Raw genomic sequence first — 20643 nt, 5'->3', positions numbered from 1 at the left:
GCTGGCTGCTGAGAAGAGCTACAGACTCTTCCTACCTAGTAGGCCTGGAAGGTACAAGGCCAGGTACACCCAAAGACTGAAAAATCTTGACCTTCTCGAAGTACCCTAGCTCAGGAGCACATGTTGGGTTAACGGGGACAGACACTGATCCCTGCAGCGCTAGAGGGCACCACTTGCCTGCTGTCACCACTAGCTGAAGCCCAAAACTGGCAGGAGCCAGGGCTCCAGGTTTCTTCCACTGCTCACCACCACACCCCAGGATTTTTAGCAACCAGAGGTTTGGCCCTTAATGCTTAGTAGCTTCTGGAATACTTCCAGCCACACGGACCCCAGTGTGTATCTTCATAGCTTCACACTGGATTGTTATCTTTGCCCCCGTGGTTTCTACCTTAACCTCTCTCTGCCACTCTTCAGTAGCGCTTTGTTGCTATGTGCACATGTGAGCAAACACGCACGCGCACGCGCACGCACACTCACAAAATAAAAACTTTTAAAAATGGACTGGAAAGATGGCTCAGCAGTTAAGAGCACTTACTGATCACAACCACCTATATATAACTCCAGGTCCCAGGGATCTGATTCCCTCATCTGGATTTTTTTTTTTAAAGATTTATTTATTTATTTATTATTTATATGAGTGCACTGCCGCTGTCTTCAGACACACCAGAAGAGAGCATCGGATCCCATTATAGATGGTTGCGAGCCACCATGTGGTTGCCGGGAATTGAACTCAGGACCTCTGGCAGAGCAGTCAGTGTTCTTACCCACTGAGCCATCTCTCCAGCCCTCTCGTCTGGATTCTTGCAATCAACGACAAACACATTAAAAGCATAACTAAAAATAATTTTAAAATAGCCAGGAGTAGTGCTACGTGTCATTAATCTGAGAAGTCAGGAAGTAGAGGCAGATGGGTCGCTGGTGAATCCAAGATCAGCCTGGTCTACATAGTGAGTTTCAGAGCCATCACAGCTACATAGTCAGAGCCTGTCTCAAAAAGAAAATAAATAAATATAAATGATGGGGCTAAAGAGATAGCTCAGTAGTTAAGAGCACTGGCTGCTCCTCCTGCAGAGGACCCAAGTTCCCAGCACCCACACAGTATCTCTCATCTGTAACTCCATCTCTAGGAGATCCAATGTCCTTTACTGGGCTCTGAAGTCATTGCATGTATATGGTGCCAAAACACATGCAAACAATACACTCATATACATACAGATAATTTAATCTTTTTTTAAAAGTAATCTTTGGGGCAGGAGAGTTGGCTCAGTAGTTAAAAGCACTTGCTGTTCTTGTAGATGACCTGGGTTCACTCCCCAGCAGTCATTTGGTGGCTCAGAAGCAGCTGTAACTCCAATTCCAGGGGCTCTGACCACCAAGGGCACCAGGGCAGGCAAAGCAGTCATACACATAAGATAAAAATAAAAACCAAAACCATAACATGATTCTCTGATTCTGGAGGTTACCTCAGGTGCCTCACCAAAATGAACAAATCCATCCAAGAGTCCAAACAACATTACAGGAAACATTTATTAATGCCGCAATGTTCACAATATTTTAAACCAATTCGATCCAAATCGATCTACAAAGACCTCTAACATCAAGCCAGTGATTAATAAATAAGAGGAATGTATCCATCACTTTGCAAAAAAAAATACTAAGCCTGACACTTTTTTCTATATAAGATATTCGTAGAATCAGCTTCCCACTAATGTATGCGCATGTGCGTGTGTGTACACACCCCACTATGTTCACACGGAATGGCTTTCTATTGTGTCAAACTAAATACTATATAAAATTTCTAAGCTGAGACACAAAACAGGAACTCAACTGTAAAGTCATTGGTTTAAAAAAAAATCTGCAGCTAAAAACAGGGAAATAATTACCTCATGGGGGATTTCACTGCACACTAATCACTGTCACAAGAAATTAATTTAATTACAGGATATTCAGAGATTTATCACAGATGCAGACAGGAAACTGACACAACAGTAAAAGCTTGAAATCTGCAGAGACATTGGGCAGAGAGTCAGGCATGCCATTGGCTGCCATAGCTGTCCAGGTGACAATAAGAATGTACTTCTTGTGCCACCAGGACAGAAAGACAGGTTCTCCGTGTCTGTCCTAGCTATAGAGGAACCACCAAAGAGCAAAACACAGAAGGATGCAACCAGCTGAAGCTTGCTGATGCCAGTCAGGACACTGTCCAGTGACAAGGGTATTGAGTTAAAACCTGCAAAATATATACACACAATTCACAGGTGAGGAGCCCAAAGCCCAAGTACATTAATGGTCAAAATCAAAAACATTACAGAATAGTCACAGGATGCTTTGAAAGCAGCTCTCATGCTGGGGGCAGAGCTCAGGAGCCTAGGACTTGAAAGTAAAGAGGCTGGGAGGGTCACCTTGGAAATTCCTTGTAGCTACAGGTGCTGGCTTTCTGGGCATGGTGGCGCACACCTTTAATCCCAGTACTTGGGAGGCAGAGGCAAGCAGATCTTGGAGTTTGAGGCCAGCATGAGCTAGAGACCCTGTCTCAGAATAAACCAAAGCCACAGAGGTGAAGAAGGGAAGTACTTCAGGCTGCCCACCAACCACAAGATGTAGAGCCTGCTTTGTTAGATTGTGTCCTGACTCTTGAACAAGTTGGGTTTGTTTGCGGAGACAGGGTCTTGCCATGTAGACCACGGTGGCTTTGAACTCAGCACCTTGCTGTCTATCTCTCGACTGAGTTCTGGGTTTGCAAGCACATGGGGCTTCCTGGTCATACTATTTTCCGAGCCATCTGTGAGCAGGCCAGAGTGGCAGGACCACGTGAGCAAGCAGAGCTATTCATACAGGCCCCTCAGGAGTATGCCAGGGCCATATAACAATGCTCCCACCCTTCCCTTGGAGGTTCTCATGAGGTACCTAGGAAAGACATGCCGCCCTGGGGCCTGCTAAGCCTCATTCCCAGGTTGCCTTTTAGGGTTGTCCCTGGGTCACTTTTATGAATAGTCAACCCCATCATGATTCACAAGGCCAGCAGTGGGTATATTCTTTTCCACACTTATTGTCAGTAAAAAGGGAGCCGTACCTCAACAAAGGACCCAAAGGGTGGGAGGTGCTGGCAGCAATGGAAAGTGATTCTGAAAGGTGCCAGTGTGTCATGCCAGCAGCCTCCCAACTAGAACAGGGAAGAAATCACTATATAAACACTGACCACAGGCTGGGACTGGGCTAATCTGGTAGAATGTTTATGTAAAATGTAGGAGAGCCTGGGTTCCATGCCGATCATAGCATAAAGCAGGTGTGTTGGCACCTGTCTCTAATCCTAGCATTCGGAAGGATCAGGATCAGGAGTTCAAGGTCATTCTCCGCCACAGAGCCTGTTCGAGACCAGCGAGGAATACAAGAGACCCTCACCTCAAAGACCCAAAACCATAGTGGAGAGATTGCTCATTGGTTAGAGCGCTGGCTGTTCTTCCAAAGAACCTGGATGTGCTTTCCAGCATTCACAAGGCAGCTGACAACTGTGCCTAATTCCAGGGGATCTGACACCCTCTCCTCTGTAGGCATCAGGTGCGTACGTGGTACACAGACACAAACAGACAAGACACCCATACACATAAAATAAAAAAATTCAAAATAAAACACCACTGACAAAATCATCAACACCAATACTCTAAGCTAAGCCCAGTATATGTCAGAGGCAGCCAATATAACCTCAGTCCTGTCCTTGGTAAAGCAAGGACTTAATGTGAGAGGACCAACAGGGAATTAACACTGACTTTGAGACAGTTAAAATCCTTACCATATCGTGTCTTCATTAATAAAAAAAAAAAAAAACTATATATGTATTTATTGGGGCCGAGAGGTAGAAAGCCATGGCCCATGCGTAGAGGTTAAAGGAAAACCTGTGGGAGTGGTCTGTCTTTTTTCACCATGTTGGTCCCAGAAATCAAGACTCAGACTTGGCCGGGTGGTGGTGGCGCACACCTTCAATCCCCGGCAGAGGCAGGTGGATTTCTGAGTTCGAGGCCAGCCTGGTCTACAGAGTGAGCTCCAGGACAGCCAGGGCTATACAGAGAAACCCTGTCTTGAAAAAAAAACAAAAACAAAAACAAACAAACAAAAAAAAAAAAGACTCAGACTTGGTGACAAGTACCTTTCCCCACTGAGCCATATTGCCTGCCCCTGCCCCTTAATTACAATAGGTCCACAGTAGCTGCCATCAAAATGTTTCTTGATCATGTTATTCGGTTAAGGAGGAGTTGTACACAGTCCTGAAGATAAGGCATGACATAAGGTACAAAAATACATTTTTCCACATACAAAAGAGATGGTGGGGGGAGGGAAGCCAATAAGCTGTGCACCTTCATGGAACGAAGATAGAAAAAGAAAAATCTTTAACTACTGGGGTCTAAGATTACATCCAAACAATGCCAAGCATGGTGGCTCAATGCTTTTAATACCAGCACTCAGAGGCAGGTGGATCTCTGTGAGTTAGAGGGCAGCCTGGTTTACACAGAGAGTTCCAGGACAACCAGGGCTATGTAGAGAGACCCTACTTCAAAAAAAAAAAAAAAAAAAAAAAAAAACCAAACAAGGTAAAATGTATGCATCAAACACCATAACACCATCCGAAGTTCTAAAAACAAACAAACTACTAGAATTTCAAGTAACATTCTACTCTGATTCGTACATTCTTCCACTTAGAATGAAGGCATCCAGGACTGGACTCTAGAGTGCTCTCTTAACATGCATAGACCACGTTCACCCCAAGGTGTGCATACAATAGGAGTGTTGTGTCACACACACACACACACACACACACACACACACACACACACGTCATCCCTATGCTCAGGGGGTGGGGGCAGGAGGATCAGAAGTTTAAGGCCAGTCTCAGCTACTTAGCAAGTTCAAGGCCAGCCTTAAATACATGAGACCCTGTCTCAAAAAAAAATCACAATAATTAAATGTAAAAATTAAAACAAAGGCATCTTGTGTATGTATATACATGAATATATATATAGCGTATATATACAAATATATATATGTATACACGTTATATATATTCAACTATAAAACTGGCTTTAGAGTCTACATTTGGTCAGGCTGGAAAAAAACGTTGCAGATTTTTTTTACCTTTTTTGTTGTTATTATTTTGAGACAAGCCCTCAATGTATATATAATGCTGCCTGACCCTGAACTCACTATATAGACCAGACTAGCCTCACACTCAGAGATGTGCTTGCCTCTGGCTCTCTTGTGCTACTACACCTGGCTTTGGGTCGCACTATGTAACCCTGGCTGGCCTGGAATATACCACTTAGACCAGGCTGGCCTTCAAATAGCAGCAATCCTCCTGCCTCTGCCTCCTGAATACTGGGATTGCACACTGAGCTACAGTGGACTGTATAGGACCTGTCCTAGAATGTCTCAAGTGGCCACCGAGAGGAGCCAGGGCAAGAGCAAGCAAGAATCAGCTTTACAGAGAGTGATCGCGCCCTAGCCAACATCTGCAAAGCAATTGTTTAGTATGATAAGGTCAGACATCTGGAAGGAATGAAGACATTAGCCACCAATGTGCCCCTTCCCTGGCTACTTACATCTTGTGCCGCAAGTAGATTTGTCTAGAGTATCTAAACAATATAGCTGGAATGTTTCACACAAGAAGTTGTGGGTTTCCAATGTCTGTGGAGAGATTTCCCCAGTATGGGTTCTAGAAGGGAATGCAATTCAAGAAAGTGACAGCCCCATACCGTCTGTCACCTCAAGAACAGAGGTCTCTCTCAGCCACATCCTCAAAGACCCAAATCTGTGTAGCAGATACTTGGAACCAAAGACAGAACTTCACAGACACACGACACCAGAGCTGGCATCAGCTGGGTTCCCTCCACCAAGCTGAAGTTGGGACTCAGTGGCTCCAGGGTTCACTGAAGGACTCAGTCCTCACAGGTGCCCCCAGTCACATCTGGCAAAAGCTGGCTTCTTTCCACAGAACACTAGCAGAGAGGTCTCTGCACTCAGAGGTTTGTCTATAACAGCAATGCCCTGGACCCCAGACTTAAAAAGCACCTAACACACAATTATAAAAATTTCAGGACAAACGATTCAGATCTCGAGGTTGCTTGTGCCTACAAATGTTCTAGAAGCAATGAAATGAAGGATGTTACTGGCCATGAATGGTTCTTTTTTCTTCTATGGTCCTGAGTCAACTAGAAGCACAAGAAACAAACAAGCGAATCCCATCACCATCCAGCTGGCTATCTGGGCCTCGCTGGCAAACAGGGAATGTGAGAGTCAGCTGGATTCTGGAATGATCTTCAGGGCCCACCCAGTTCTTAGCATCAAACTCCAAAGACAGTTTGCAGCTCCATCCACGTCCTTTCTTTCTGGAAAGGCTAGGGTTAGTCTACATTGAAGTCCAGAGAGGAGAAAGAGATCTCAGGACGTCTATGGGTACCTTCATTCAGAAATACAATGGACAGGGGTGGGGGTGGGCTCGCCATTCCCAGCACCATACAAAACAGAAATAGACATGAAGAACACAATGGACGGAGAGCTCATGGGGTCCCTAGGATCCGAAACTCTGAAGCCCAAAGTGTCCACAATAACAAGAGACAGCACTTGTTAACCAGGTCACCACCAACCCCAAAAGACATGAAATAAAGGTCACATTTGGGAAGACGAAGATATTGCACACAGTGCTCATCCACCAGCCAAGTTAAACCTCCTTAAAAACGTCAAGTGCTCCCTTCAAAGTTCTGATAAACTTGACTCCATCTGCCTTTATTTAAAAACCTTACAAAAGATGTATTTAAATGTTTGGGGGAAAAAAATCAACTTTATGTTCTATGCACAGATAGTTATCCGACTACACAGCTAACAGGGGTATATTCGTTGTTTAAAAACTGTTTTCCCACTGGCAATCTACGTAAGTTCTCTCTCCTCCAATGGTGCCTAAGGTTGACAGGCAGTGGGAAATACCAGGAAAAACGTGTGGCGTTTTTGCTCAGTTTATTGGGAGGGTTGGGGTTTGGTGGGGTTGCCGGTTCTTCTCTTCGTTTGCTGTCTTTTGACATCACTAGCTGGTTGGATGGCTAGGCAGCTGACCTTCACTTGTCCTTGGATCGGTCAAGGTTCTCGAGCACCCTGTTGAGGCGGATGTTGAGCATCCTCACCTGGTTCTCCAGGTGTTCCAGCTTCTCTTCCACGCTGGAGCTGCAAAGGCCACCGGGACTGCCTCGCCAGTAGCCCATGGGCCCCGTCATGAAGTAGATGGCCACCACGACGCAGAGTGGCAGCACAGCGTGCTCAGGCTCACCCTCGTACTTATGTAGGATATACACGCAGGACATGGAGAACAAGATGACACGCACCAGCCAGAAGAAGCGGCCAAACACCAGGTGTAGGAGGCTGAAGGTGAATCCCAAGGTCAGAGACAAGAACCAGTAGGCCAGGAGAACCACACCGACCAGCACCAGGGCCCGGGTGGGACTGTTAGACACCGAGGCTGGGCTGAAGTACTGTGACAGGTTGGACACTGCAAAAGAGGACAGGGCCAGTTATTCCCATATGGTCAGGACCTTCTCTGAAAGCAGGAAGGACAGCTGAGCTCTGGGGCTGGACCCATAGGTTCCTGTCACAACCCAACACAACGAAAGCAAAATAAACCAAATACTTGAGGGGCACAGGTGGTCTCTCAGGATTATTAGTCTCATCATGAGTTTAAAACACCTTTTATGGGGCTGGAGAGATGGCTCAGTGGTTAAAAGCAATGGCTACTCTTGCAAGGACCCAGTTCAATTTCCAGCAACCACATGGTGGTTCACAACCACCTATAACTCCAGACACAGAGGAACGTCAGACAGATCCTTGGGTTCTGCATGCATGAGGTACACAGATGTACATGCAGACCAAACACCCAGAACACATAAAAAAATAATTAATAAATCCCGAAAAATATTTTTACAAGATGGGCAGTGGTAGCTCACACCTTTAAACCCGGCACTCACCCGGGAGGTGGTGGCGCACGCCTTTAATCCCAGCATTTGGGAGGCAGGCGGATTTCTGAGTTCGAGGCCAGCCTGGTCTACAGAGTGAGTTCCAGGACAGCCAGGGCTACACAGAGAAACCCTGTCTCGAAAAAAAACAAAAAAAAACCCAAACAAACAAAAAAACAAAACAAAACAAAAAAACACCGGCACTCACAAGGCAGAGGCAGACAGATTTCTGTGAGTTGGGAGTCCAGCCTGATCTACAGATGAGTTCCAGGACAGCCAGGGCTACACAAAGAGACCCATTTTTATAAAAATAGTGCTGGAGTTCAAACTCAAGTCTTCATGTTTACAAGGAACTATCCCCCCCGCCCCTGAGGCTGGTTACAGTGACTCATATCTGTCATCCCAGCACTTAGGAAGCTGAGGCAGGAGCATCAGATGTTCAAGGTCATCCTTGGTTCCACCATAGTGAGTTTGAGGCTAGTGTGGAGTACAGGTGACCCTGTCTCAAAAGCAAAGCAAAAGACCAACCACCAAAAATAATAATAATAATAATAATAATAATAATAATAATAATAATAACATTAAGACAGAAACAGTAAAATCGATTTCACCAACTTGGAGATGGGATGGGGAGTCCTCAGGTACACCAAGCTGGCCTTGAACTCACAGAAACGCCTGCCTCTGAATATGAGGATTAAAGGCACAAGCCACCATGCCAAGGTAAATGTCACCAATTTCTTTTCCCTGAACTAGACTACTAGAGTGCCTCTATATACCTCAACGCTTACTGCTACCACACCGATCTGAGCGGAGGGGTCTCCATTGTATCTAACACTCTGAAAAAATGATGGGGAAGGAAGTTCTTGGGAGCTGAGAGCAGCCACCTTGAAGATGGTCCTGGTTCTGAGCTTGAGTCACGGTTCCCAAAGGCCTTCAGGTGCCCTGCAGCTTGTTCAAACCAAGAGGGAGACTCACAGCACAGAAACAAGGCAGTTCACCTCCCCCACCAGTACCCTCGGGCGATCACACCCAGCCAAGTTTCCTCAGTGATGCCTGGGGTACTGAGCTATCCCGCTCTGCTGTTTCCCAGCCTAGACTGCATGCAATTCCTTGCAATCTGGCTTATCTCCACGGGCTCACTGCCCAGGGATGGTAACCCGGAATTGCACAATCCCAGCAGGTGGTGGCTGAGGCGGCCTCGCAGGATTGCACATGGTTGCAATGTTTGGGGATGTGTTGACTCAGCTCGGTCCCAAGGGGGCCTTGTGCCTCACAGCATTCTGAGGGCTACCTCTCTACCTCCTGTTTAACACCTGGGTAGCAAGGTGGCAGGACCTGGTGTGAGGCCTTTCAAAGGTTAGATTCAGTGATTCCAGGCTGAAAGTGGGGTCAGTGGTAAAGAGCAACCCATTGTGGTGGTTATGTGGGCTCCACTGTGGGCCCTGGTCCTCGATCTGTAAAGGATACCCAGGGCTAACCGATTAGGAGAGGAACCTGTTACACAGCTACATCTGTTTTCTGGCTCTACCACAATCAACCCCCATATACCAGGTAGCTGAGGATCCTTGGATAGTGAGATTCATCTCCTCTTACAGTTCCAGAGGCCAAAAGTTCAAATCCAGGGCTGTGCTCTCAAAGCGACTTTTTTCTCTACTGACTGTGTTTCTGACTATGCTGACACACACAACCTTGAGTATACCATACCTACATGAGGGCCCTTAGGAGCCTCTTCTGCCCTCTTCTGGCTTGAGGGTGGTGGTGGAAGGGGGGCTCCAGGTGGCCCAGGGCATCATCACTGCAGGCTCCGCCTCCATCGTCTGCATAGCCTTTCCCTGGCTGTCCTGGAACTCGCTCTGTAGACCAACCTAGCCTCAAACTCACAGAAATCCGCCTGCCTCTGCCTCCCAAGTGCTGGGTTTAAAGGTGTGCGCCACCTCCGCCCAGGTACCCGTACAGCTTTTGAAGCGTCACAGACCCAAACACCCTGCATGACCATCCCCATACCTACCGTCGAGCCCGAGGACTTCTAACAGCTCCATCCAAACTTTCCATAACGTCTCTAAGAACATGTCCACTCCCTGCACGAACCGCTCAGTCAGCCTGGACAGTAGCTGCAGGGACGAGAAGACAGGAAGGAATCAACCAATCCACTGTCATCTCGAGCAACTCAGGCACTGAAGTGTGAGCTCAGGAGAGGATTCGACAGAAAAACCAGGAGCTGCCTCAGGGGCACTCTGTAGCCAAGTGGCGAACAAGGGTTGATAGCTAGTCCACGACCAAGTAGAATGTGGAAAGCCCCTCCTACACACACACACACACACACACACACACACACACACACACACACCACAAAGTGTCTGCACTGCACTTACCATTTCCTCTACAATTCTGCTGGCTCTTGGTCAGGGTATCTGGTTCCTCTGCTTGGAAGTGTCTGTTCTCAAGATGCTTCGCCGGGCAGTTGGCTCTCCTAAGGACCAACTGACTGTGAAGCCTGAGACCGTGCCCTGTCTATGGCCTCAAGGGTTTCATTGGCTCTCCAGGTGATTTGGGAAAGCCAGGGACTGGGAAATCAGGAGTTCAAGCTCCTGCCTCATCTCTTCTTTTCTTTTGAATGAGTCATCGTGCTGGCTAGTTTCCTGTCAACTTGGCACAGCTTGTGTCAACAGAGAGGGACCCTCAATGGAGAAAATGACTCTCGGAAGATCAGGCTTGTAGGCAAGCCTGTAAGACGTTTTCTTAATTAGTGATTGATGGGGGAGGGCCCAGCCCACTGTGGGCGGTGCCATCCCTAGGCTAGTGGTCCTGGGTTCTGTAAGAAAACAGGCTGAGCAAGCCATGGGAAGCAAGCCAGTTAAGTGGCACCCGTCCATGGCCTCTGTATCAGCTCCTGCCCCCCAGGTTCCTGCCCTGTTTGAGTTCCTGTCCTGACTTCCTTCAATGATAAACTGTGATAGGAAAGCACAAGTCAAATATAGCCTTTTCCTCCCAAGTTGTTTTGGTCATGGTGTTTCATCATAGCAAGCCTAACAGTGATATTATATACACGTAGCATATAATTCGAAGCCAGGGCTGGGATGTAAATTTTCCTAGCATTCATGGCATCCTGAGTTCAGCCTCCACCATCACATAAACAGGGCAGCTCAAACTGCCTGCAACCCCAGTTCTGTATTTGTGCACACAAGCACACACACACACACACACACACATACACAATTTAATAAAACTAATCTTAAGAAAGAAAAACAGGAAAAGCCAGACCAGAGGTTCTTTCTCCAGGCTGTGAACTGGACAAGAGGGAGAGGACACACCAGGGCAGGTCCCCACCCTTTCAGCCACTTGCGGATCTCTCCAGAAAAGCTAGATCCGCACACTTTATGGAACTGATAGGATTCTGCTGTATTCTAATGCGAAGTCCCTGGTCCCCAGTGACGGAATGTTTAAAAACAGGGTCTTTAAAGAAGTGATTTGGTTACAATAAGACCACCAGGGTAGGCCAAGTCTGAAAAGGCTGTGTCAGTGGAACAGGCTTGTTATCCCAGCTACTCAGGAGGCTGAGGCAGGTATGTGGAAGAGGCAGGGGGTGGGGAGGATAGGGGAAGGTGTCTCTGCCCACACCAAGGCTGACAGAATGAAGATCCAATGATCCCATAATCCACAAGAGGTAAGAAAGAGGAAAACCTGGCTCAGCACGACTCAGCAGCGGGGGTTGATTCAACCGGCTAGAGTCTGACATCACGAAGTTTATTTTAGGCATGTTTAAGTACAGTACAATTTGGAAAAAAAAAAAAAAAAAGGTTTCCTGGTGTAACACAATCCTACGTGTTCAAGGAGGCATGATAATTACATCAAAACTAGTCTCAAAGTTCATGTCACTTCTTCCATGAAGATGGGCTTCGTAGATAGGCTTCACGTGTTTGCTCTTTTGAGACAGGGTTTACTCTGCAGACCAGGCTGGCCTTGAACTCACAGAGATCGGCCTGTCTCTGCCTCCTGAGTGCTGGAACTAAAGGCATGAGCTATTATTTTCTTAATAGCCTAGGGGAGGATCTGGTGTGGTCTCAGTCACACATATAGCACAGAGGTCATCTGGGCTACTAACCACCTCTGGTCCTGTTTGTGGGAGCTTGGGGAAAACCCTAGCCATATAGAAAATGCAGAGATCATCTAGACTATAGGGCAACTCCAGTCCTAGTTGTGACAGCTTGTGGGGAACGAGGTATCACCTGGCTGTACACCCTACCAGCCTCCATTCCCAGCCCTCAGAGTGGAAAACAGGTTCTCCAAAAAGAACACCCTGTGTGTTTAACACGCCTGGTTTCCCCAGTGCTTATCCCTGAGCACAGGACCTTTGTGTTCCCAAACAGGCAAGAAGATTGCAAGTTCAAAACCTGCCTTAGGCTAAAGAATGAGTCTGAGACCAACTGCGACGCGTCAGTGAGATCCCCCATCTCAAAATAAAAAACAGTTGGGGGTGTAGCTCAGTGGTAGAATACTTTCGCCTAGCAAATAGTCCTGGGTCTCATTACAAAAAAAAGAAAGAAAGAAAAGAAAGGAAGAGAAAAAAGAAAGAAGCCAGACAGTGGTGCTGCACACCTTTGATCCCAGCACACGGGGAGGCAGAGGTAGGTGGATCTCTGTGAGTTTGAGACCAGTAGGGTCTACAGAGTGAGTTCTAGAACAACCAGGGCTACAACAGAGAAACCCTGTCTGGGGTGAAAACAAAGACAAACAAACAAACAAACAAAAGAGCTAAGATCAGAGACACACAGTGGACAGCTATCAGAACAGAGATTGAAGAGCGCCTGCAGGCCCATTCTTGGATCCAGGGGAAGCCAGCCTACCAGAACAATGACCTCAGATTCCTGGCATCAAACAGTGAGAGCTACACTCTCTTGTTCTGAGCACTCACTGGGGTACTGGGTTCCTAGTGACATCGAGTCCAGAGCCCGGAGGCAGAGCCAGTACACACCAGGTGAGAGAGCTGTCCTATATTAGGACTCCAAATGTGTCAGTTCAGGGAGGGGACTGGGGGAAAGGACATCAACATGGCATGTTAACTATGTGCCTGGCCAACCAAGAGGGAGAGCAAGCTGCCAGGAAATGAGGTGTCACTCCCAGTGAAAACAGGCAGAAAATAAATAAATAAATAAAAAGCACTTATTATGGGGAGAAGCATCAACGGGGGGCAGAAGGCCAACTCTGTGGACTGGGGTTCTCAGGATTCAAGTCAGTTCACCAAGCATGCACAGCAGGCGCCTTTACCCTCTCAAGGACAACTTCCAAATCCTGATTTTCTGCTTCTACCCATTCAGAGCTGGGATTACCCAACATGCCCGCTTTATTTCTTTTTAAGATTAAGTCTCATGTGTCCTGTTTTTTTGTTTTGTTTTGGTTTGGTTTTTTGTTTTTTTTTTTTTTTTTTTTTTTTTTTTTTTTTTTTTTTTTGGTGTTTCAGACATAAGATCTTGATATATACTAAGCTGGCCTCAAACTTTGAGTGACCCCCTCCGCTCCACCGGACTCCACCCCTGCATCAGCCTCCTGGGTGCTGAGACTGCAGGCATGCACTACAATGGCCTGGCTGCTTTTCATCTTAACCCCCCCTCACCATGTCCCTACACTTTACTTCTAGGGGATCTGAAACCGCTTTCTACTCTCCAAAGGTCTGATGTGCACTCACTTGTTCAAGTCCACACACAGACACACATATATTCATTATTGAAAATAAATTTTTTTTTAAAAAAAAGAAAAGGTGGAGAGTGAAGAATGACAGCCATGGTCCAAGCGGTGTGCGCATGCTCACTCACACTCAAATGTGCACACGTGTGCACCTGCACACACACACACTCTCTCTCACACACTCTCACACTCTCTCACACACTCTCTCACACACTCTCACACTCACACACACTCACAACAGACACTCTCTCACACACACTCACACACACTCTCTCGCACACTCTCACACATACACAGTCACACTCTCACACACACACACACACACACACACAGAAGGAAATGTAAATATCACCTGTATATTGTAAAATATTATTACAGTCAGTGTAAGTTTCCTGGGTAGGGTGATGTTTGTGGACTGTGCAGAAGATACCAAGATATCTCTGTCTTATTTCAAATTTTTTTTTTTTAGAAAAAAACAAAACGATGCAGAAAGCATGTATGTGGTGCACATGTCAAAGGCCAGAAAATCTGAGCAGCAGATGAAGGTAGCTGAGGGTGTTTGCTGGTCTTTCGACTTTTTAGTATTTTGAAATTGTATTTTAAAAAGAAAAGACAGACAGATGGAGAGAGAGAGAGACAGAGAGAGAGAGACAGAGAGAGAGTGAGTCAGGGAGATGGCTCAGTGGGTAAAGGCACTTGCCACTATGCCTGACAAAAAAACTGACTTTGATCCCCAGAATGGAGACAACCCCCCAAATTGTCCTCTGATCTCTGATCACACACTGTGGCTCGCATACACAAACACATAGATAAATAAATGAACAAACAAATGTGAAGAGGAGACATTTTATCTGTTGGTGGTGTCACCATGAGTGCCCACGCCTCCTGTCAGCTCACACGCTATGTACAGTCTGTGCAGGTGTCAACTTAAGACTTTTAATACAGCTGCTCAAATGATGAAGGTGGAAGAAAAAGGACCAGGGAGCTGTCAATTATTTTCCTCAAAATACTTCTCTGCAAGCAGCAACAGAAGAAAGGTTCTATAAAAACAGAACAGACCAACTAACTGTTCAACTGAAAACCAGCAAAGGGAAAAAAAAAAAAAAAAAAAAAAAAAAAGCAAGCCCCAGGAAAGACAGGACCAGAGCTTTCAGAATACATGGAGACACAGGACCAGAGTTTACATGGTACAGCTCAGGGGACATCGGGAATGGAGTCTAGCACACTCAGAGGACAGCTTGGTTCCATCTTTCTACATTAAAATATCAAACAAGAGAGGTGGAGAGATGGTCCAGCAGTTAAAACACTTGCTGTTTTTACAGAGGCAGTTCCCAGCACCCACACCAGGCAGCTCACAAACCCCTATAACTCCAGCCCCAGGGCATCTAAGGCTTCTCCTGGTCTCTGTGGGCACCTGCACACACACATGCACACATGCATGTATGCACGTACCCATACATGTACACACACACACACACACACACACACACACACACACACACAGCCAGGCAGTGGCGGTACACTCGGAGGCAGAGGAAGTGGCTCTCTGAGTTTGAAGCCAGCCTGGGCTACAGAGAGCAACTCTGTCTTGAAAAACCAAAATAACGACAATAATAATAATAATGCCTTGAAAGAAAAGTTACCGCCACCCCCCCCCCACCTTTGGTATCATATAGCCCAGGATGGCTTCAACTCACTGCGTAGCTGAAGCTGACTTTCAACGACCAATCCTCCTGCCTCCACCTCCCCAGTGCCAGGATTACAGGTGTATGTTACAGGACCAGCCTGGTAACATATCCACTTCTACCATCTACAGTGGAAGCTGTCTGTGTGCACACGAGGGACCTGTGTGACCCATCTGGAGGGACACACTCCACTGGACTCCACCACACACAGCCTTTGCTCCCTGCAACCCTTCAAAAGCAGTGGAGCAAGCTGCCAGACTGCACTCAAAGGGCAAGCAGGGTCTGGTCCCCTTTATGTGAAAACCCAAGTCGGAAAATCTGTAGAGATGGACACCAACAGATGTCTGGCTGCAGAGGAGGGCAACAGTTGGTTAGTCAATACTGAGTTTCCTTTGGAAGCAATGGGTATATAACCCTATTCCCATCCTTGTAGCTATAGAACTGAGTGAAACCAGCAAAACTTGGATCAACAGTAACTAGAAAAAAAAATTAAGGGGCTAGAGGTATAGTTATGTTGGTACTGTGCTTGCCTTTATTCATGGAGCCCTGGGTTCAGTCCCAAGTATGCAATGAGCTGGGTACGGTGGCTCAGGCCTGAACACCCAGCACTTAGAAGCTGGAGGCAAGAAGGTTTGGGAGTTCAAAGCTAGCCTTGGAAAGGCTCGCTAAGCAAGCATGAGGACCTCAGTTACAATCCCCAGCAGCCACCTAAAAAGCCAGGCGTGGCCATGCATCTGTGTATTCCTGTAACCACAGTGCTGCAGGAGTGGAGACAGGAGAATTGCTATTGCCAGAGTAGCTCCAGGTTAAGTGAGAGACCCTGTTTCAAGGGAATAAGGCAGAGGTCTGAACTTGAAGCCAGCCAAGGCTACATAGTAAGATCCAGTCAAGAGAGAAGGAGAGAGGGAAGGGGAGGGAGGGAGGAAGGGAGGGAGGGAAAAAGGGAGGGAGGGAGGGAAGGAGGGAGGGAAGGAGGGAGGGAAGGAGGGAGGGAAGGAGGAAGAGAGAAAGAGAGAGAGAGAGAGTGGGGAAGAGAGAACTGTGGTTTTGACTTCCTTTCTGTCTCATTTGGGCAAAAGAGAGAATCTGGAGAGTTGGGTGTTATTGGGCTGTGGATGCTACATACTGAATACTTGCTCAGCAGTGACAGGAAATATTTACATATGAAAGGCCATTGCCTAATAGGAGTGTAGTGAGAATTTTGGTTTCTTTGAGAAACACAGAAATACAAGAACACGCTCTGGTTTTAACCCTAGGCTTGGGGATATGGGGCTGCTTCGCAGCAGGTGACTATGATCCGCCTCGTGCTCCAACGGGGTCACGGTTTAGTCAGCTGCAGATAGTGTCTGTGTGTGATGTTTGGAAGTCTGCGGACTTTTCAAAGGCTAGAGCCCGGATAGATAGTGGCTGGTCGGTGGTTGGATGCTATTGGTTGCAGCTGGTCAAGTAGTTGTGCACAAAGAAATGAGAAGAAGAAATTAGATATCTTGACAGAAAAGATCAAACTTGCTCCAAGGTCCCTAATCAGCAGAAAGTGGTCTAATGATAATGATGCCTCTTTTTATCCCTTTTTTCCCTATCTAATATTGGCGTTCCTTCTAAGCCCCGCCCAACAGTTACCTGGTAATAGCCAGGTAGGCCTGACTTGCTATAAAGGGGACTGTTTGGCCCCTCCTCGCCCTCTCCTTCCCCCCCCCCCTCTGTCTTCCCTCTCAACTCCCCTTCCCATGCCCTAAATAAACTCTATTCTACACTATACCAGTCGTATGGCTGGTACCTCAGGGGGAAGGGATGCCTCAGCACAGCCCGCAGAGGCACCCCTCCCACCTCCTGGCTCTTTTTAGGCTCTTGTTAGGGGGTTGACAGGGAAGAAGTAAAGGGGTAGAGAAGAGTGTGACAGAGAAAGGAACCCACAACGTAGCAAATGGCGCCTACACAGTAGAGTGATAACTCCCTTGTTCATCGAAAGTTATTAAGTAGAGTGTTAGCATGCACAAGATAGAGAGTTCAGTCCCCAGCATCCAAAACTATTGCTGCTATATAACTATTAAGCAGCTGGTACATGAAATGTTCTCAAATCATCCATGAAGGAGGCAGGAAAAATGGCTTGGCAGTTAAAAATTCATGAATTAGGTTCCCAGCACCCAGTTGTGAGACAGCTCACAACTGCCAGTCAACTTCAGCTCCGGGGCATCCGATGCTCTCTTCTGGTTTCTGTGGGCAATTGCACTCACGTGAATAATCACACACGGCCACACAAACACTCATAATTAAAAATTAAAAAGGCAGGGCTGGAAAGATGGCTCAGAGGTTAAGAGCACTGGCTGCTCTTCCTAGAGGTCCCAAGTTCAATTCCCAGCAACCACATGGTAGCTCACAACCATCTGTAATCAGATCTGATGTTCTCTTATGGCCTGCAGACATACATGGAGACAAAACACAGTATACATAATAAGTCTTTAAATAAATAAAAAAATACAGCCAAGCTTGGTTGCACACACCTTTAATCTCAGCACCCAGGAAGCGGAGGCAAGTGGATTTCTTCTGAGTTAGAGTCCAGCCTGGTCTACACAGAGAGTTTTAGGCCTACAAAGAGACTTTTTAAATCTCTAAATACCCCCAGCAGGACTAAGCAATGTTCAATTAAATTACCTTACAACCTAGAAATACCAAGAGGGAACTTTGAGAACCATGATTCTGGGAAGGGAAGGAACCAGTAGCACCAACAAGTAAGAAAAGAATTATTGTTCCCATCCCCACTTAACAGACAAGAGAAACTGAGGTTTAAAGCTTCAAAGCCAGGGACAGGCAAGATGGCTCAGCCAGTAAAGGTGCTTGCCACAGGCCTGATGACCAGATAATGATTCTCAAGACCCACATGGCGGAAGCAGAGAACTTTAATGACGCCTTAAAGCTGTCTTCTGACTTTTGTATGTACATGTGCACACAGCTCTCTCTCTCTCTCTCTCTCTCTCTCTCTCTCTCTCTCTCTCACACACACACACACACACACACACACACACACACACAATCAACAAATAAACATAACACAAATTATTTAAAAGTGAAGTCACTGGGCTGGGGAGATATGGCTCAGGCGATAACGAGCTTCCTATGCAACCATGAGGACGTGGGTTCCAGTATAAGGAACCGAGTTGTACAATCCCAAGAATGCTTGAAATCCAGTGCTGGGGAAGTGGAGCAGGAAGATCCCAGAGGCCCACTGGCCAGCCAGCCTGGCCTCATCTTCAAACTTCTGGGCAATAAGAGAACTTGTCTCAAAATACAAAGGTAGACAGCTCCTCAAGTTGAATACCCGAGGCTGACCTCTGGACTTCACACTCACACACACCAAGTGAAGTCACCAGCCTAATCTCATCCGACTGGAAAGAGGGAGCGCCCCAACTTGGACCCAAAGTTCTCTGGACTCCACAACCCCTAGACCAGAGGCCAGGAAGGAAACGAGAGAAAGGCGAAAGAACCGCGTGCATCTTGACTTCTCTTTTTCTCAGTACCGTGTACCCAACGTAGGTGTCACGGCGGAGCCGGGGGAGAGCTCCTTCGTGGAGGGGCTCATCCCAGTCCCGGAGCCTCGAGGCTCCCAAGCTAAACCAAAGGCTCCAACCAAGAAGTCCCTACCCCCACCCCAAACACACAGTAGGCGATCAGGTTGCCAAAGCAGTAGCTCAGACTCCATCACTCCTTGGAAAGGAGAACTCGGCCCAGATATCTCCGAGGCAAGGAGTGGAAGGCAGAAGGCCCACGAGGCCGGGCCGCGCGGGACCCGGACGTCCCCAGTGCCTGGCTCATAGTGGTCGACCATTCAGACGCGGCGGGTAGCGCGCGGGCGTCACGCGCTCCCGGGGGCCGCGCTCGGTCCCGGCTGCAGCAGGCCGCGACCGTCCCCAGCCCGAGTGCCCCCCCACCAACGGTCTCCGGGCCCGGCAAGGTGACCGCGGGCGCGCCGCCCACCTTCTGAGCCGCGCGCACGTTGTCCTCTCCGAAGAGGCTGCTCAAGCTCTGCGAGAAGCTGCTCGTCGCGCGCCGGTGGCTGTTCTTGTCCGCAGCCCCGCGGCCCCGAGCCCCCTGCGCTCCAGGAGCCACCAGCGCCAGCAGCAGCAGCGACGCCAGAAGTAGAACCGGCAACAGCACCCGCAGCCCGACCCGGGCCCGGGCCCGGGGCTCCTGGGACGCGCGCGCGCCCATGATCGGCCACGGGAGGAGGGTCGTGGGGCTGAAAGGGGGAGAGGGCGGAGCACACAGCCAGCAAGGGCTCCCGGCCGCACCGCGTGGGCGCGCCGTCGCCCCGCCCCGCCTTGCAGCCCCGCCCCGCCCCGCGCACGAAGCCCCGCCTCCCGCCCGCAGCCCCCGGAGGACGCCTCCCCCTGTACCCGAGATAGTATCAACTCTCCTGCACACCGCAGAGCACGCGGGGCTTGCAAAGACTCTCTCCTGGTCTGGGCCGGGTCCTTGCAAGCGTTTGAAAAACTGAAGGGCAGGTGTGTGTCACCTCCCCACACCCTAAAATTTGCAGGCCGCGCGGAGCACGGGTTCTTTCGTTCTCAGGCTCCTCCTGAAAACATATGGCATTTCTGAGCCATGAAGTGCTTGGAGAGGAGAAGCTGGTGATGGGACAAGGAAGGCGAGCTGATGTGAGAGGAGGAAGCCGAAGCAAAGGTTTAGCATCGTGCAGTCCCATATAAAGGATTTGATGGGATCAGGACTCTTCGAATTGGGGGGGGGGGGGGGGGCAGGGTGTCTAGAGTTGTTCCCGCCAGTGTCAGGAATTCTGGTGTCAGGAAATACCCGCGCCATCTACATGGACTTAAAGGACCAAAGACCTAGAGTCCAAATTTACAGGTGAGAGGAACTTACAATCCAAAATTCAGGGCTTCCTACAGGAAAAGCTCCTGGGCTTCTTATATATAGAACCTCCACGGCAGTTAAAAAGACCAGAGGACTATAAGCTTGAAAGATTTAAGAGCCAGAATAATCGTATTACAGGCATCATGGCGCATTCCTGTAAATCCAACCCTAAAGAGATTGAAGGAGGAAGGCTGGCCATATCAGGACAGCCTAAGTTACACCCTGAGTTCCAGTACAGCCTTCCCTAAATAGTAGGGCATTATTTTAAATAGAAGAGAAGGGGGAGGAGGAGGAGGAAGAGGAGGAGCTGGGGAGGGTGCTCATGTCTTTAATTTGGGAGGCAGAGGCAGGTGGATCGCTGTGAGTTCCAGGCCAACCTGGTCTTCAGAGTGAGCTCCAGAACAGCCAAGACCACACAGAGA

At 48.1% G+C, this 20643-nt stretch overlaps 1 protein-coding gene across 2 annotated transcripts; it reads right to left on the bottom strand.

Annotated features, from left to right (window-relative positions):
- Nucleotides 1-1509: 1509 nt before the first annotated feature.
- On the bottom strand, nt 1510-19666 carry Bri3bp (BRI3 binding protein). 2 transcript variants are annotated; one of them, XR_013107067.1, is made up of 4 exons: nt 19328-19666; nt 9997-10099; nt 5592-7528; nt 1510-2230 (listed from the first exon to the last, which is right to left on the bottom strand). XR_013107067.1 is itself a non-coding variant. In XM_076922965.1 (3 exons), exons 1-3 carry the CDS (start codon nt 19559-19561, stop codon nt 7101-7103), a joined length of 765 nt encoding a protein of 254 aa, XP_076779080.1. In that variant the 5' UTR covers nt 19562-19666; the 3' UTR covers nt 1510-7100. The 2 variants fall into 2 exon arrangements, 1 of the variants encoding a protein (XP_076779080.1); XM_076922965.1 differs by having other exon boundaries at nt 1510-7528.
- Nucleotides 19667-20643: the final 977 nt, after the last annotated feature.

Source organism: Arvicanthis niloticus, chromosome 24 (assembly GCF_011762505.2).
Source record: "Arvicanthis niloticus isolate mArvNil1 chromosome 24, mArvNil1.pat.X, whole genome shotgun sequence".
Lineage (NCBI taxonomy): Eukaryota > Metazoa > Chordata > Mammalia > Rodentia > Muridae > Arvicanthis > Arvicanthis niloticus.
This window is presented reverse-complemented; position numbering and strand designations above follow the sequence as displayed.

What these genes read in the sequence shown, in the direction of transcription:
- Bri3bp (XM_076922965.1), bottom strand. Translation starts at nt 19,561, where the DNA reads ATGGGCGCGCGCGCGTCCCAGGAGCCCCGGGCCCGGGCCCGGGTCGGG. An exon ending in ACGTGCGCGCGGCTCAGAAG is followed by an intron (nt 10,100 to 19,327) that starts GTGGGCGGCGCG and finishes TCGTCCCTGCAG; the next exon opens with CTACTGTCCAGGCTGACTGA. An exon ending in AGAAGTCCTCGGGCTCGACG is followed by an intron (nt 7,529 to 9,996) that starts GTAGGTATGGGG and finishes CCTCTTTTGCAG; the next exon opens with TGTCCAACCTGTCACAGTAC.